Below are 18,059 nucleotides of genomic sequence, written 5' to 3'. Positions count from 1 at the left end.
CTAACATTTATTGGTGCATTTAAAGTGAGAACCTTGTCGGCCGATTTCTTCCGTATTTCTAACATCGCGATAATAAGAACTTCGTAGTATATTTATCTCGTATAATTTTGTGTGATGAATAATCGGTGAATTGAAAGTTCAGTTTTTATCGGCCAATTTCATTTGTATTGTGTATCATCGCGATGACATTGAAAACATTTCTCCCATGTTTTTAAAAACCCATGTGTCGTGCAATCAGCTGTTGTTACGGCGGCAACATCGCTTCGTGCGCCATTGCAGTGTGACCAATATTGTGCGCAGCTGTCATGTGCAACCTTACGCCGGCCCACCTATAAATTCAAACCGCTCGCTTGCAAAGATTGCCCTTGCGCTTCATTGATAGTCGTAGCGAACGCAAGGCGTTTGAACTCGAACGCCATGTCGGTCGGATTGAGTGGTATTCGTGGAAGTAATACGTCTTCACCATTACGAGGTCCAATCAGAATTGTTTCTTCAATTACACTCTTCATCAATTTTATAACTACTACTACTAGTACTAATCGTGTGCCATTGCATAACATTGGCTGACTGATGTTTCGGAGTAATATAATTGGTACTCCAATTTTCAAATTCAGAATGTGTGACGGTAATCCGGGAACATCAAGAGAATTAAGAAATTCCGTTGGAAAATTCACTACTTCACTTTGGTTCATCATGGAGTCAATGGATTTGTATGTTACTATTTCACCTGCGAGTCTATTTAGAATGATGCTCATATCGTGTACGTCGACATTTTAGCCGCTAGAATGGCTCTTCCTCTCAACCATGCGTGAGTTCGATCATTTGTTTCGATGCTTTGGAAAACCGTGACTACTAATTCTTCTTTTGAATTCACGATGTTGCAGAAATTAGATGCGAAGGTGAAATTTCCTGTTTCTGGATTTGTAGGTACAGTGCCGCTACCGACCTCGAGTACTTATCTTGAAAATATGTTAGCTGTTAGATCGGCTTGACGCTGAACTCTCATATTTGTTGTTAACTACATTTTTTGACTGTGTTCCAGAAAGCTGACTTTCAAGCAAGCATGCAATTCATCAGCTGGTCTTGAGCGAGGTATAACTGGAAGCGTTTGCCTCAAGTCACCAGATAGCAACACCAATGCTCCACCAAATGGAACCTGATTATTTCGCAAGTCTTTCAATGTATGGTGTAATGTTTCCAACGACTTCTTGTGAGCCATTGTACATGCATCCCATACAGTGATTTTGCACGTCTGAAGAACCTTTCCCATTCCTGATGTTTCTGAAATGTTACATGTTGAGTTTTCTGTGAACTGAAAGTTTAGTGACAGTTTAAGAGCTGAATGCGCTGTTCTCCCTTCTTCCATCAACGTGCCTGAAGAAGCAAGAACTAACGCACTATGGCCGTTCGAATGGGTTTTAGCCGGAATCAAGGGAATTAAGAACGTTTTTGCACTTCCACCAGAAGCGTCCAAAAAGTACAACCCACCGGATTTGTTGGCCACAGCTTGTATGATGGTATCAAATACTATCTTTTGTTCTGGAAGGAGTTTCAGTGTATTTTCTTGGACGAACAGCTGAACGTCATTTCTGTTGTATGATTGCTCTCTGAGCAGTTCTCTGTCGATTGTTGCATTGATGGACTGACTTGATGCTGTCACTCCCAATTGTACCAACAATTTGCCGCCACTGCAAGACAAATATCCTCAATGAAGATTAGCGCTTCGTTGTATATTTCTTCTGTGACATCCACGCCATGATTTTGTGTTTCTTGACGTATTCTGTGCAGAATATCTTCGGCCATGCAGTCTTTGTATTTCTCCCACAATTGTATTGGTTGTGACGGGGAACATGTAGGTAAAATAATTGCGAACAGCGCACGTATTTGAAACAGATTAGAAGTGGCTTGTCCCAATGATCGTCGTTTTATAGCAAATGAAGGACCTCGCACGCACTCCGATACGTATTATGTACTATTCCAACCACTGTTCGTAAATGTATAAATGATGTTGGACCAAGAACAGCAATCACAAGCAACCGTAAATAAAAGAATTCAGCGTTCTTCGGATGTACGGTGTATATTCTTCCTAAAATGTTTGATGAACATATTACAGGTTGTCCTATTAGTATTTTGTCTCTCTTCCTTCTTTCAAAATTCTTTCGTGTTGTGTTCCAAGTCGGAATGCCTGCCTACTTCGAAGTTCTACAAAATCATCTGTTTGCATAAGAGAAAAAATGCTGTTAATTTGTGTTCGGTGGGTTTGTTGCTCTGTCCTGTATGTTTTGTTCCGTAAAATGCACTCTTCGTCCGTTTTTAAGATGGATAGCAAGATGAAAGACAGTTTGACCCCTCTCGTGGATTGGAAATCCTAAAATACGCCACACAGATTCATAGCTGCTGATTTATCTCCCGATTTGATATTGAGAGATTTAAACACGGTCATATCGCTGCCTTTGTTGACGTATTTACAAATGTATTTTATGGATTTCACAGAACTGCTATACTCAACGTTGATAAGTGCTTTCAAAGTATTCTATAAGAATGGTGAATATGGAACAACCCAACTATATCTACTTCAATGTCATTTCCTCTCATTTTCAAAATAATTTCTTTTCCATTATCTTCTGTACGGCTTCGTCGATATAGTGGGTAACCACCATTGCCAGTAAATGTGTCTTAACAACTCTCTAAGATACCGTTTTGAGCATTTTCCACCGATCATTCACGGTGAATTTGTATTGATTGCTCCACATGGTCCGTGGATCACATTGTTGTTCACAACTTCAAACAAATCATTATCAACTGTAGGATCTGGTATTTCGGCAGATATTAATTTATCGATTTCATTTGGCATTATCTACACAGTAAGCCATATTAGACATATTAAAATGTGCCCATGCGGCAATCCCCTATTCTTTCTTTGACATTCCACAGAGTACATCCAACAATGCGTTTCTCCGAAAAGGAGTAGTGAAGTAAATTAATCAATTAATTAATATCTTTAATCAATTAATGTCTTTAGCTTTTGTTTGAAAATCGCTAACGGGAATATCTTGCGCAGTGTCTTATGTCTAAAAATCACACATTCTAAGACAATCATCTTAAAGAGAACCCAGACAGGTATCGGATAAAAGAGCATGTCGTATTTGTCGTCAAGGAATTTGTGTGTCAAAGTTTCTATGCCAAATTAATAATAAAACATAATAGTGTGTTGATAATATTTTGAGTAGGTATCGGATAGATATTCGTAATGCCCCAAATTAAGTTAAGATCAGCGTTGTGTCGTATATTTTTCCCTCAGTTTAAATTTGGGATTTTATTAACAATTTATTCCAGTAGTTTTTACGTGGTTTTAATACGATAGATGGAACTTTGAAATAAGCCATGAGATGAAATGTAATATGGACTTAAGGTAGGTCATGTGATGTTGTTTAAGGAACTGATCTGAGATCAAACAGATGTCTTATAGCCATGATAAGAAAATGAAACACTACGACTTCTAATCCATTTCAAATACGTACGCTGTTTGCAAATATTCGGCGATGTAAGGATGGGAAAGGACTAAGATTGGGAAGGATGCTGCCGTTGCCTTAATTAAGGTGCAGGCCCTGCATTTGTTGGTGTGAAAATGGGAAACCAAAGAAAACCATCTTCAGGGTTGCAATCGCCCAGGTGGCAGATTCCCTATCTGTTGTTAATCTAGACTTTTCTTAAATAATTGTAAAGAATTTCGAAATTTATTGAACATCTGCCTTGGTAAATTATTCCAATCCCTAACTTCTCTTCCTATAAACGAATATTTGCTCCTATTTGTCCTCTTCAATTCCAACTTTATCTTCATATTTTCATCTCATTAGTCTACTAATGACATTCCACCGCATCTCTCCACTGATAGCTCAGAACATACAACTTAGTCGAGCAGCTTGTCTACTTTCTCCCTAGTCTTCCCAGCCCAAACCTTGCAACATTTTCGTAAGGTAACTCTTTTGTCGGAAATCACCTAGAACAAATCGAGCTGCTTTTGTTTGGATATTTTCCAGTTCTCGAATCAAGTAATCCTGGTGAGGGTCCCCTATACTGGACCATACTCTAGTTGGGGTCTTACCAGAGACTAACATGCCCTCTCCTTTACATCCTTGCTACAACCCCTATATATCCTCACAAGCATGTGTAGATATCCGTACCCTTTATTTACATTTCCGTTTATGTGTTTATCCCACCGACGGCCTTTTCTTTTAATGATCACCATGTCCGACTCATTGGCTGAATAGTCAGACCTTAGGTTCAGAGGGTTCCGGGTTCGATTCCCGGCCGGGTCGGGGATTTTAATCGCGTCTAACTAATTATTCTGGCTCGGAGACTGGGTGTTTGTGTTTATCCAACACTGCTCTTCATATTCATACAACACACTAAACTAACAACCACCATAGAAACACGCAATAGTGATTACATCCCTCCATATATAGTTGGCGCCAGGAAGGGCATCCGGCCGTGAAACAGGGCCAAGTCCACGTGTGCGGCAAAGGTCGCACCCGCGACCCCACAGATTGTGGGAAAAGTGGTAGAATAAGAAGACTTACAGTGATCTCCATAATGAACTTTCGCCCCATCAACGCAGTAATTAGAAATGAGAGGACTTTTCCTATTAGTGGAACTCACAACCTAACTTTCAACCCCGTTTATCATCAAACCATCTCACAACATTGTCGAGGTCTTTTTGCAGTGCTCACGATCTTGAAACTTATTTATTACTCTATCCAGCGTAAAACCATTCATTAGAAAAAAAAGCCTTATTTCTTATTCCAGTTCTTTACTCATATCATTTATATACAGCATTATATCGTCGCTGTTCGGGTAAAAGGTTATATCTCAGAATGCTCTTCCTAACCATTATTTTCCTTAAGACTTGTAACGCCTCCTGATTTGCAGTCCATCAGAATAATTCTCGTTATATTCAATTTCGTATGCTAACGTGTAAAGGAAAATTGTACATTGTACTGTAGGGATACGTAAATACGATATGCAAACATACATTCCTAGAGTGCGGTACGGTAAGGCTAATTTTTCTTTATAGTAAGCAAAGGAAAATGAACACAACGGATATTGTTCTGACGGACGAAATATCCATATGTGACTGGGAGGGGGGTGACCAGTGTTCAGGAAAATAATGGATGGGAAGAGCATTGTGAGATATAACCTTTTGCCCGAACAGCAACGATATAAGAAAACATACAGGTCCCATAATACCGCCTTGGGGAATTCCCCTCTTAATGATTACACGATCAGATAATGCTTCGCCTACTCGAATTCACTGAGTTCTATTTTCTAGAAATATAGCCACCCATTCAGTTATTCTTTTGTCTAGTCCAGTTGCACTCATTTTTGCCAGTACCACGAAACCACCCTCAACTCTGGTAACCATAGAGAATATACATGGATATAGGGTTTGCTAAACGAATATATTTTAAATAAAGCCAGTCCTCTACACAGTCTTGTTTCAATAACGCTATTTAAAATGAGATAATGCAACCTACAAACGCTCAGCTAATGCACATAATTTATTTCTGCACACGAAGTAAGTCTCAACAGCTGCAAGATCTCGAGCAACGCAGTTCGCATATAAATTAGATTAGGCTTTTGCTTGGCTTAACGTTACAGGGATTAAAGGAGAGGGATTTATGGAAGATTTTTTTTCAAGGAGCATGTTATGAAACGCGATGATCGACCAAAATCCTGCGACCTACATTTCTTGCCAAGAGCACATTACAACACATGACAAATGGTGACCTAGACTCAAAGCAAGATATTTCTGGAACACATCTTTCTCTTCCTTAACTCCATTTTTCTGAAGTAACCTACTATAATGTAACAAAATAATGTGATTATTGAGCTGCTGGAATATTACTGAATATCAGGAACCATAATTTCAACTCAATCGATATAAGAAGACGTACTCAACTGAAGAGAGGTAAGCAGTCCATGTTAACGAAAGAATTGGATTCCCTGTGAATGCCTCAGAGATTTTCGGAGCAGAAAATTATGTCCCGGTGGAGTTGTGACTTAATGAAAGATTTCAAATCTCCAAGTTGGCTTTGTTTGAAAACTATTTCAACATAGTAGACGAAGATCTTGGTTTGTATGAAAGAGGTTTCCGTAATTATATATAACACAGAAATGACGAGGAAAGTGTCAAAGTTTTCGTCTAAGCCCTAGGTCAAAATATTGATATCCAGGATACTCAGCATATGGATGTAACACAATAAATAATAAATACAGCAAATGAGGATAGAACAAAAACACGATTCCTAATTCTTATTGCATCCTTCCTCCCCTCTAGTCTTAATTACGCACTTTTATATCTCGAGAATCTCCAACTCTTCAATTGGTAGGCACGATAATTCTAACAATGTAATCAACTTGAGAACGAAGCATTGTTGCATTTATTTAATGTATATCTTTCAAACAAAGCGTTTCAGGTGTCACTGATTCATCTACACCAGTTTCTTTTATATTATTATTATTATTATTGATATTTGTTTTACGTAGCGCCAACACAGATAGGTCTTATGGCGACGATGGGATAGGAAAGGGTTGGGAGTGGGAAGGAAGCGGCCGTGGCCTTAATTAAGGTACAGTCCCAGCATTTGCCTGATAGGAAAATTGGAAACCACGGAAAACCATCTTCAGGGCTGCCGACTGCCGACAGTGGGATTCGAAACCACTATCTCCCGGATGCAAGCTATCAGCTGCGCGCCCCTAACCGCACGGCCAGCTCGCCCGGTATGTTTCTTTTATGTAAAATGTCCAAGGTATATCTTAATATTCTGGTCAAGACAACCTATGTTCTTTACGCCTCGAATGCAGTAGGTTAAGCTGAACATCCTGATACCCCGAGGAGGCTTATGATACATGAGAGATCTAACAAGTAGGCACTTCTATTTTCTCATCGGATGAAAGTAAGCTATGTATCCATTAACGTGTAACTTCATTCTGACTTTTAGAAAGAATCAGATACACATACGAACCATTCGTTAGAACGTTAATAATTGAGCCAACGCTGAATAGCAAGTATTAGTCAGATGATTATGTCTACATTTCCGCCTAGTAGGCTATTTATCATCCATGTTAACCTTCATTGGAAGTAAAACGGTATCATTTGTATGGGCCAACTTTCGAGTGACAAGGAGCCGCACAACAGGAAACACATAATGACGAAATTCGTACACGTACTCCGTGTAGGTCACAGCCTTCGGTACGACGAAAAGAGAAGTGAGAAGGACAAACTGCACCGAGTAGGGTGAAATAATAATAATAATAATAATAATAATAATAATAATAATAATAATAATAAAGAGGGCAATTCCTTGATCAATTACCCGCGTTCGCTGAAAACCTAATTGCGCAAATGCGGCATTACACAGCTGTGTTAAACATTGCTCTAACTGCTGTAGTTTAAAAGAGATCCTGGAGTTCAAGAATTGTGACCCGAGAAATAATTATGTATTGTACCAATAAATCTGCCATATATATATTGCACATAAAAGCAAACTTGAAAAATGTCAACGACTGTGGAGTGTCATCGACCAATGAATCGTATTATTGTTTTCAGAGCTCCAATAGCATTTGAAACTGATTTCATACCTCAGATTGTCAACGTTCACCGTTCAATGGGCATTGGGTCATGCGTGATCTTACACAAATAAAAAGTAATAATTATTTTGAGCGCAAGGGACATAGATTCTCATATTTAAAAACACAACATGTTTTTCTTCAGCGAATTTCAGGAATTTCTGGGGTCGCTGGGCCACTCTGGTTGATTTAGGGTTTGATGATGATGATGATGATGATGATGATGATGATGATGCTTGTTGTTTAAAGGTGCCTAACATCGAAGGTCATCGGCCCGATTTAGGGTTTAGGCTGGGGGTTTAAGGCGGAATGCCCTTTCTGACAGCACGCTATTTTCAGGTGAAACTTCAACCTGGCATCGACCAGTAATCGAACCTCGGCTTTATGGGTTGAAAGCCAGCATTTGAGCCATTACGCTAGTCACACTGGACTAATAGTAGAGTTTTTTTTTTTTTTATGGTCGATCGCCCAGCCGGAACCAAACCACGCGCTACAGCAACGGGAGTCGCCAAACGGGTAACAGAGCCATGAAAGGCACAGTATACCTTCAATGTTATCGAGCAGAACACTTGCGGCTATATTAATTTTGTAATTCGATATGTAGACCACACTCTCGCATAAAATAATTTATTAGAAATTAGGAAAAAAGGAATGAAGAAACCAGTATGGCCTTGAAAACTTTACGTCATATCTATAATATTACAAAAAAGTCTACTTAATTCTGAACTAAGACATCAATCACCGTAGTTTAACGATTAGCGGCAACGCTCGATTTTCCCATCAATATTAATTTTGGCAATCAGACGAATGCAAACTCGTGAGGGTTAAGTGTTAAATCGTCTCCTCATCCTGAGGTGGTGCAGCTCTTTTCAGGCACACCCCCAATGGAGGTTAGCTGCACGTACCATTTTAACATGCCATTCTTAAATTTCCGGAAGTACCCGGAATCGAACCTGAGCCCCCGAGGACGGCAGCTAATAGTGCTAACCGTTACACTACGGAGGCGGACACTCAGGAGGGTGACTGGGAAGGTCATACACGACAACTGGGCGGCAAATGTTTTAGATCCACCGAGTTAATACGTTACTGTGTCTAGAAGTTAGAAGGGGCTGCGTAACCGAGGCGGTAAAGGCATGCTCGGTTCACCCAGAAGGAAGTGGATTCGATTCCCTCACAGGGAAAAATGTAGGAATGTAGTCTACACCAAACATTACTATAAGGTTAATTCCTGTGGGCATAGAGATGGCCGCTGTATCCCACTTAGTAGCGATGTTACAGTGATAGAATACTTAACCTTCTAATCCTCCTAGGGCCTCCATGACCTGTACGGAGAAGACTTTGGTTTACTCTTTTGCCGATAAGTACGAGACACTACAGCTCTAGAATGCATCCTAATCGGGGTTACCTAAATGCACAATCAGCTCTTCCTGTAAAGCTATTAAGTCTGTAAAATAATTATCAATCTTCGAAAGTATCTTTACGTATGTCATCTTATAACTAGACACCGGATTTTTAGGTTGTTACCTATTGTTTTCCGTAGACCGTATCAAGCCTACCTGTGTCAATTAGCCGTATTATGTACCTACCGTCACAGTAAATGTAATTTTATAGTGGCTATACGCGCCTATTTCACCGTTTTGACCTATTTTTGCCTTTCTTAGCCTACAAGAACCTCTTTTCGCTTCAAATCTTATAAATTTAATGAAATAAATAGTAATATTATTAATTGATTATCAAATGAATTTTTCACAGACGGCATCTAGGATAAAGACGCAAGCCAAGCAGGCGAGATGGCGGATGTGGGGAATTGTGAGACAAGATTGAAACCAGGAATTTGTAGGTTTTACCGTTATGTCCGTTACTTGTCTCGCACATGTACTACACCCAGTAGCAGAAGAAATTAGTTCCCAAAAGTGATTGATTTAATTTCTTCAGTAAGGAAATATTTTCAAAATCAAGTACTAGAGTTGCTCTTTTAAAGAAAAGTGCCCAAATCTGCCCCTGCCTCCAGCAGGTGGGGGTCCATGGTTACAGGCTGTTCAGTATTACGGTGAGAGTATCCACTGTACAGAAAACATTGTCGCAATGTATAAAGAAGACAAGAGAAGAAACTAAGGGATCTGACATATATTCGTGCTAATTTCATATTCTTAACAAACACTATAAAACAATTAGTCGTCAAAATTCAGTCTCACTGAATCACTGTCTGTGTTTACAAAAGCAGAGTGTCGGATGAAAACATTCAAACTAATTCTGTGCAGACATAAACTTACACCACAACGTTTGGAAATATTGTTAATGATTTACTTCACATAAAATTATGGCGTGAACGAAGTGAGAATGATAATGATTCACAAGTAAATGTTTTGTTTTTTTTGCTAGTTGTTTTACGTCGCACCGACACAGATAGGTCTTATGGCGACGATGGGACAGGGAAGGGCTAGGAGTTGGAGGGAAGTGGCCGTGGCTTTAATTAAGCTACAGCCCCAGCATTTGCCTGGCGTGAAAATGGGAAACCACGGAAAACCATCTTCAGGGCTGCCGACAGTGGGGTTCGAACCTTCTATCTCCCGAATGCTAGATATCGGCCGCACTTAAGCGACTGCAGCTATCGAGCTCGGTACAAGTAAATGTATTGTTGTGTTGTAAGTTATTTACCACTTTAAGTGATTTCATCTCAACAGATTTAAACTATTGTACACAAATGCAAACATTATAATGTCTTGCATGTTTTTTTAAATATTATTATTATTATTATTATTATTATTATTATTACTATTATTATTATTTCTACCTGCACGGTACTCCTTCACATGTATTTCGTTAATTTTACTGCGGCTATCTTAAAACAATAAGAACCTATTTACACATTCTTCCACCTATATAGGCGCCTAAAACTTATCTTTTTGGGACCTAAAGAACCGACGTCTACGCATAACTGGTAAACTATGTTAGGATTCGAAGTAGTTCGGGTTCAGCAAAGCAAATGCATAGTTCCTGAGCATTATCTACGAAATTTACCGTAAAGGTAATATATTAAGTGAAAAGTTAATACACGAATTTTAAAAAATGCAAATCTTATTGCTTTCATTCTCTGTTTCTAATTTTTTGAGTCTAGGATGGGTTATTTCTGGCACGCTAAACATTGGGAACTTTAAATTGTACTGAAGGAGAAAATTAACTGTGCAGAATTCTTAATCATAATAGCAAGCCCGTAGTTTTACGTAATTGTGGATTTCGTGATCATAACTACGAAATTTCCAACTTTACGTGGGATCTGGATGACAGTGACGTGACTTTATTTTAAAACCCCACAAGTATTCGTCGCAATTCGAACCACGATCGCCTTAGAGAAATAGCAGTAAGTATGTCACTTGGTTGTCGCAGCCCACATTTTCATCCACCAGATTCCTATTTCATTTCTTTTATTCATATCTCAGTAATGGAATTCTCGTACTTAAGTAATGTTAAATACCAACAGACGGCAATGGGATTCGATTCCGTAACACTGAGTACAGGAGAGAAGTGCCTAATGCAGCTAGTCTCATCAGTGCATCTATGATGGACTTATTTTCCTTCTGACAGAACGACCACATCCCTCAGCCACGAACTAGTTTTGGTTAAATTTCAGCAACAGCCTCACCACAAACCCATTGGCTAACTACTTGCGAGATGTTATTCAGCGAACCATGGGCCCCCAGATGAGACTGACTATACTTGAGCCAGAGTTCTCGCTTGGATCTTTACAGTACGATTCCCCTTAGTTGCTGTTCCTTCCTAACTTCGACAGTAGGTTAGTCACCATTCGTGGCCCTTCTTTACTACTCCACGGATGAAAAACCTCCTACGATTAATGTTAAGAAAACAAATCCATATGATGCTACAGTTCTGACGGGCCTTAGCCTACCATGTGACCGCTGGTTAACCCAAAAACCTGCAGACTATGAGGTGACGCGTGGTCAGCGTGACGAATTCTCTCGGCCGTTATTCTTGGCTTTCTAGACCGAGGCTGCGATCTCATCGTCAGATAGCTACTCAGTTGTTCTCACCTAGGCAGAGGAAACCTCGTACCAGACGTCAGATTCAGGTCAATACTCCTGACCTGGCCGGGAATCGAATCCAGGGTCTCCAGGTAAGAGACAGGTTCGCTAACTCTAGACCACGAGGCCGGCTGTTAAAATTAAGAGAGAGTGACAATTCCGTTGTTTTACCCCAGTCACAACCACCAATCTCGTCGCGGTGCACATGTAGACTAGATTTTTTTTCTCTGCTAGACCTGTACTAATACTTTCAGGTTTCTGGCGACAGTGGGACAAGGAAGAGCTAGGACTGGGGCCCAGGATCTTCCTGGTGTGAGAATGGGAAAATACGGAAAACCATCTTCAGGGCTGATGACGGTGGGGTTCGAACCCACCATGTCCTAAATGGAAGCTTACAGCTACGCGGCAGCCAACTCGGTACATGCAGAAAGGAACGGTCATTGTGACTGTGAACCCGCACTATGTTCAGGTTCTTCTCTCCTCTCCCATCTTCAGACCCATACTCCAATAAGACGTAACACAGTATAGACGTGTTCTTGTGGGTTTGACAATTCTGTGTCAGTGCAATGGTTACTTAGTGGCCGCTCCTTCACAAATAAAGTGAACAATGTTCCTATTCAGACACCGCAGATCCCGGGCGCGCATGCGGTGGAACATCCACGCTTCTTCGTCGCAGGGCAGCGATTGGAGAGTGAAACGAAGAACTACCACTCTTCATGACCGAATTTTTCAAGTCATTAGTGTGTTCCTCGCCTCTTTTCATATCAAATTAAAGTCTCGTCGTTAATTTTGTATTAGCTTCTAAATTACTGAATTAGTTTATTAAGTAGGAAGGTTTAACAAAGTAGCTTCCTTTCTTAACCTGTTTACTCCCCAGGGTTGGTTTTTCCCTCGGACTCAGCGAGGGATCACATCTCCACCGCCTCAAGAGCAGTGTTCTGGAGCTTGAGACATTGGGTCGGGGGATACAACCGGGGAGGATGACCAGTACCTCACCCCTGCTATACTGAACGGGAGCCTTGAGAAGGGAATGGAAGTTTAGGAGGGATACACTAGGAAGAGGGAAGGAAGCGGCCGTGGCCTGAAGTTAGGTACCATCTCGCCATTTGCCCGGAGAAGTGGGAAACCACGGAAAACCACTTCCAGGATGGCTGAGGTGGGAATCGAACCCACTTCTACTCAGTTGACCTCCCGAGGCTGAGTGGACCCCGTTCCAGCCCTCGTATCACTTTTCAAATTTCGTGGCAGAGTCGGGAATCGAACCCGGGCCTCCGAAGAGGGGTGGGTGGGGGGTGGAGCAGCTAATCACGCTAACCACTACACCACAGAGGCGGACAACAAAGTATCTATGTTACAATATTCACTTCATCAAGATGAAATTCTGTTAAAATCAAGTCCATGTGTATGGAAACAAAATTGCTCTTGTCTTTACTATCAGATGTATCTCTTTCCATCAATAGTTTTTAAACTTTCATTCATTATTTTCTTGAAATGCAAAACTAGTAGACCTAATAATTAACACGACCGAGCCGCTTAAGTGCGGCCAGTATCCAGTATTCGGGAGATAGTGGGTTCGAACACCACTGTCAGCAGTCCTGAACATGGTTTTCCGTGGTTTCCCATTTTCACACCAGGCAAATGCCGGGACTGTACCTTAATTAAGGCCACGGCCGCTTCCCACCCACTCCTAGCACTATCCTATCCCATCGTCGCCATAAGACCTATCTGTGTCGGTGCGACGTAAAGACACTTGTAAAAAAAAAAAAACCCTAACTAACAAATTCAGCCTAAAATTCAATGCACTTTTAAACCAAGAACGCACTAACACACCAAGTACATCGCAAGGAGCATTTTTTTAATCCAGAAAATATTTAAAAGCCGCAAAACGAAAATAAAGCGCGTACTGAACCTTCACATACTACACTGAGCCAAGGACGTGACAGCGCAGTGGCATCGTCACTGGCTTCTCACCAAGGCACCCGCGGGTCGAATCCCGACCAATGCGCGTGGAATTTTTGTATTGAAAATTTATGCCCATACGGTTCGATTTGGATGTTAAAATCGCAGCTACGATCACGAAATCAAAAGTCACGTAAAATTACAAGCTCGTTTTCATACCGAGTCGTTTTCAATGGCTCTTGAAGACAGAACAGAAGGGGGCGATGACCTAGATGTTAGGCCCCTTTAAACAACAAGCTTAATCAAACTAACTGAAAACTAATTATAGTATTTTCGATCCTAAATTATTCAACTGCACTTGCATTCACACATTGAATTTTCGAGGTTCATTAGGTCACTCAGAATGAAAAGTTTTTGCTTACTGAGAAATATTCTTTGAGTTTTATAGAAATTTCAGCTCCTTGATTGAATGGCCAGCGTGCGGCCTTCGATTCAGATGGCTCCGGGTTCACTTCCCGGCCAGGTCCGAGATTATATCCGCACCTGGTTAATTCCTCAGGCTCGTCTTAGCGTACATCTCTTTACCAAATAAACTGGAAATAATGAAGACATTCCTCAGCATAGGATTGGTATCAGGAAGGGCATCCGGCCGTAAATCAGGAATAAACTACATATGCATCACTGTTCACATCCGCGGCCCCACCAGGGCGCGGGAAAAGCGGTAGAAGAAGAAAAAGTGTTTCATAGCATAACACAGCTCATCTTCAGTATGGCTAAACGGTTAGCATTTGGGATCCTACGTTCGATTCCTGACCGACTCGGTGATTTTAACTTCCATTACTTAATTCCGCTGGCTCGGGGGCTGGGTATTTGTCCCGTCTTCAGCATTAGAATTCATCTTAGGCAAGACCCCATCCAAACAGACGCGCAGGTCAACTCGAAAGACCTGCACCAGGCCTTTCCAGAGGCCACACGACAGCAGCAGTTGCGGCATTTTGAATCCCGATCAATCATGCGGAATTTTAAAAATGAGTAATCACGTCTCTATGGTTCATGTTGCACGCAAAAGTGGGCGTCCTGTGGCTATGATCTCGATATCAACAATAAAACTGCAAGCTTGTTTAAGTTTATTATTGTAAGAATAAAACTAAAATACGTTTATTTGCTACAGAAAACTAACAAGGGTAATACAAGATCAGTTTAAGAGAGAGATTTTAAAATGACAACAGTTAAAACAAACATGTTCGAATGTGTTGTGTGGAAGTAACTAAGAACCTGTACGGAAGTTATACTAAAACAAGATCATAACAAGGGACTTAAGTGCCTTTCTTACAGCAGTCTCCACTATTCCTTTATTAATTCAGATGGGAATATTCTTTATGTATTTAGCATTTGTGGAATTGGATCATTTATTTTTTGGCATAAATGAAAGCTGTGCGTACAAAGAACAGTGAAAGTGGATGTAATAAAACTTCCCCAAGAAAATGCTTGCCTGTCGAACATCTCACCTACTTTATTTATAACAAGTAAAGGAAGGACACAGTAACGGAAGGCTATCTATCAGCCATAGCTACACTACAGTGTACTAGAGTGTAGATGTATTGCTTGTAAAGTAATCTGAATTTGAATCCATATATTCCTTCCGACGTATGTTAAAAAAAATAGAGTTAGTGTGCAGCAACCAAATTATCCCATCACCCAAAAATGTCACTTCCGGACGCTGATATCTCCTCTCATCTTAAAATCTCACTTTTGTTGGTTCATTAATGGGGCACAATCGTCTACATTTCCTGACTTACTGCCGTTTTCGTTCTGTAATTGAGACTAAGTGTCCGGAAAAAGTGGCAGAGAGGTGACTATGACGAGGCACCATCTCTCCTCAGCATACAGCTGGCGCTGAATGGCAGAAATTTCATGAATGGCCTACAGTAGCAATCTTCTAAGTACTTGGTTAGTAACTACTGCTGGCAGCCAGTAAATTAATTGAGTATCTGACAGGAAATTTCTTTATTAAAACTTGGTAATATTTTTCAGACGTTCACAGCAAATTCGAGAATTTACGAAAAGCAGCGGACTGTACAGCATTACTACGCGATCTTCGAGTGTGCACACCCAATACTGAAGAGGTGTGGCGATGGTCGTGTGTAAACAGAATGTTATTTCGCAATGCCCACTGAATGGAGCTGGGCAGAGCAGAGAGCAGGGCTTGCTGCAAGAAATAAAACCTCTTTTTCTCTTGAAGCTCCCCACCTGCGCTCCTCCTGTACCCCCACCACGCTCACGTAATGGACTGGTCGGTCGCTCTCTCGCTCGTTCGCTAGGTCTCTCGAGTCATTCATGAGAAAAGCTTACCTATAAAACCTTGTAGAGTGAGGAGGCTGCGCAAGCAGTGTGTTCACACGCATCACCATGTGGTTCAGGTTCCTGCTACTCCACCTGGCCATGGCGGTCACCGCAGCGCCACGGACACCTCTCGTTGTCTTCCACCATGCGCACGAGGCCGAGGAGGCGCAACACAGCCACCGACCATCGATAGAGGAGCCCAAAGTGCTTTATCAGATCGGGGTGAGTACCGTGTTCACGTGTTCCAGCTGTCATTCACCTGTTTTCTCCTGAGCACGTGTCCACCAGCGTAAAGCCCTTACCACTAGACATGCTTCAACTGCGTTACTCACAGTTTGTTTCGAACAGCTGTATCCTGCAGTTCATTTCAGTTTGTTTGCAAACAATAATCACGTGCCTGTTGTGTCGCTACGACAGAACGGTCATTTACTTTGCACGCCATATCTGCTAGGCCTACTAAAAGGATCTATAGGATAACAATAGTGTGTTGTTCCAAGTCTATTTCTGCAGAGTTGTCTGATAACGTTACCAAATCATTTCGTTTCTGGTAGCTTTATTTGGATCTTCAAATATCGCGCTGTTTCGGGTAGTATTCGTTTGATTATTGTTTTTGTTGTTCTGGAGGCATATAGGGATTAGGGGCGCAATAATCACTAGCCCCATGTATTACAAGAGTGTGAGAAACTTGTGCGTTATCGTGGTGTCTGTTTGAGTCAGAGTAACTGCCATCATTGCTTCTAGATTTTCAGTAGATATCCCGAAACTAGGAAAGATGATAATATCTTAAAACGAAAATCGTAAACCCTGAAACAAATTCACTATGAAGATACTTGGTGAAAATCTTCAAATCTTCCTATAGTGCGCTGGCAGTCACACTACCGAGATACGTAGGTATACCACACAGCTTCGTGCAGCAACTGTCCTTAATCAATCACGTGTAATTTTGATACAGCATAAACCTGCTACCGACTTTTGGTAACCTATTGCGTTCCTTTTCCTGATCTCCTGGCCTCATGCAACCGAGAGTTATCATTGTTTAGCGTAGCAAAGATCTCACCACTTCTTGCGTCCATATGTCCTCGGCTACCGAACTAACGGCAGTAGAATCCTTTCGTCTTTCTGGGATAAGGTGAACGGGTTCTTTCCACGAATGTGTTACTGTAGAGCCCATCTGCAGGTATGTGGTAAGGGCATAGTTTTGTAACACTGAAAATAGAAATTGTCTCTCGGAACTTCCTAGAAAATGACCGTCCCGCCTCGAGCGAGTAAGGAAATAATATCGAGGATGGCGGCCGGAAGTTGCCGTGACCTGACCATTAGATAGTTGTTTGTTTGTTTTTTTGCTTGCAGTGTCACTATACAAATTAACGATAATCGCTCATCAGTGCCGAGCTGAGTGGCTCAGATGGTCGAGACACTGGCTTTCTGACCCCAACTTGGCAGGTCCGGTGGTATTTGAAGGCGCTCAAATACGTCAGCTTCGTGTCGGTAGATTAATTCTTTTTTTATTTTGTTTACAATTTGCTTTACGGCACAGACAGGTCGTGCGGCGACGATGGGATACGAAAGGGATCGGAAGGAAGCGGCCGCGGCCTTAAGTAAGGTGCAGCCCCAGAATTTGCCTAGTGTGAAAATGGGAAACCACGGAAAACCATCTTCATGGCTGCCGACAGTGGGGTTCGAACCCACTACCTTCCGAGTGCAAGCTCACAGCTGTGCGCCCCTAATTGCATGGCCAACTCATTCGGTAACAGAAATGTACAAGCAAGTGGAGATATCTGATGATTGTACGAAGTCTGATTTATTTAAATCCACGCACATGTTCTTAATACTAAATCTCATTTAAAATGCAGCATATTAAACCAAATATTGATAAAAGAATCTTTTCTTATTTCTACGGAACACCTGCTCGTATATAAACGTTCTTGAGGGGACGAGGACGAGATATACAAACTTTACCCTGTACGCAGTGTTATCAAACAACAACAACAGAGTCGAGGGAGATAAGGATTACGGAGTGGAAGAACATCCTACATGACCTCGTGAAAGTGTGTAACTGACAAGATATAACGTTAGCATTGTTGGCACTTTTTCGAGTGCCGCAAAAAGCCAGATAGGAAGGAATATTAGACTCAGAATGGTACGTTG

The 18,059-nt window shown here is 41.3% G+C and overlaps 2 protein-coding genes across 5 annotated transcripts in view; one reads left to right on the top strand and one right to left on the bottom strand.

The window, feature by feature from the left end:
- The window catches only part of LOC136858458 (elongation factor-like GTPase 1), a 400,027-nt gene that overhangs the window by 250,324 nt on the left and 131,644 nt on the right, over positions 1 to 18,059 (bottom strand). The window lies entirely within an intron of this gene.
- Positions 15,915 to 18,059, top strand: part of aos (protein argos) — a 103,076-nt gene continuing 100,931 nt past the window's right edge. The window contains exon 1 of the mRNA XM_067138010.2: positions 15,915 to 16,133. Within this exon, the coding sequence (XP_066994111.1) occupies positions 15,978 to 16,133 (156 nt within the window). The 5' untranslated portion in view covers positions 15,915 to 15,977. The remainder of the gene's footprint in view (positions 16,134 to 18,059) is intronic.

Source organism: Anabrus simplex, chromosome 1, assembly GCF_040414725.1.
Source record: "Anabrus simplex isolate iqAnaSimp1 chromosome 1, ASM4041472v1, whole genome shotgun sequence".
NCBI classification, from domain to species: Eukaryota; Metazoa; Arthropoda; class Insecta; order Orthoptera; family Tettigoniidae; genus Anabrus; species Anabrus simplex.
Note: the sequence above shows the minus strand (reverse complement) of the source record. Positions and strands in the feature narration are given on the sequence as shown.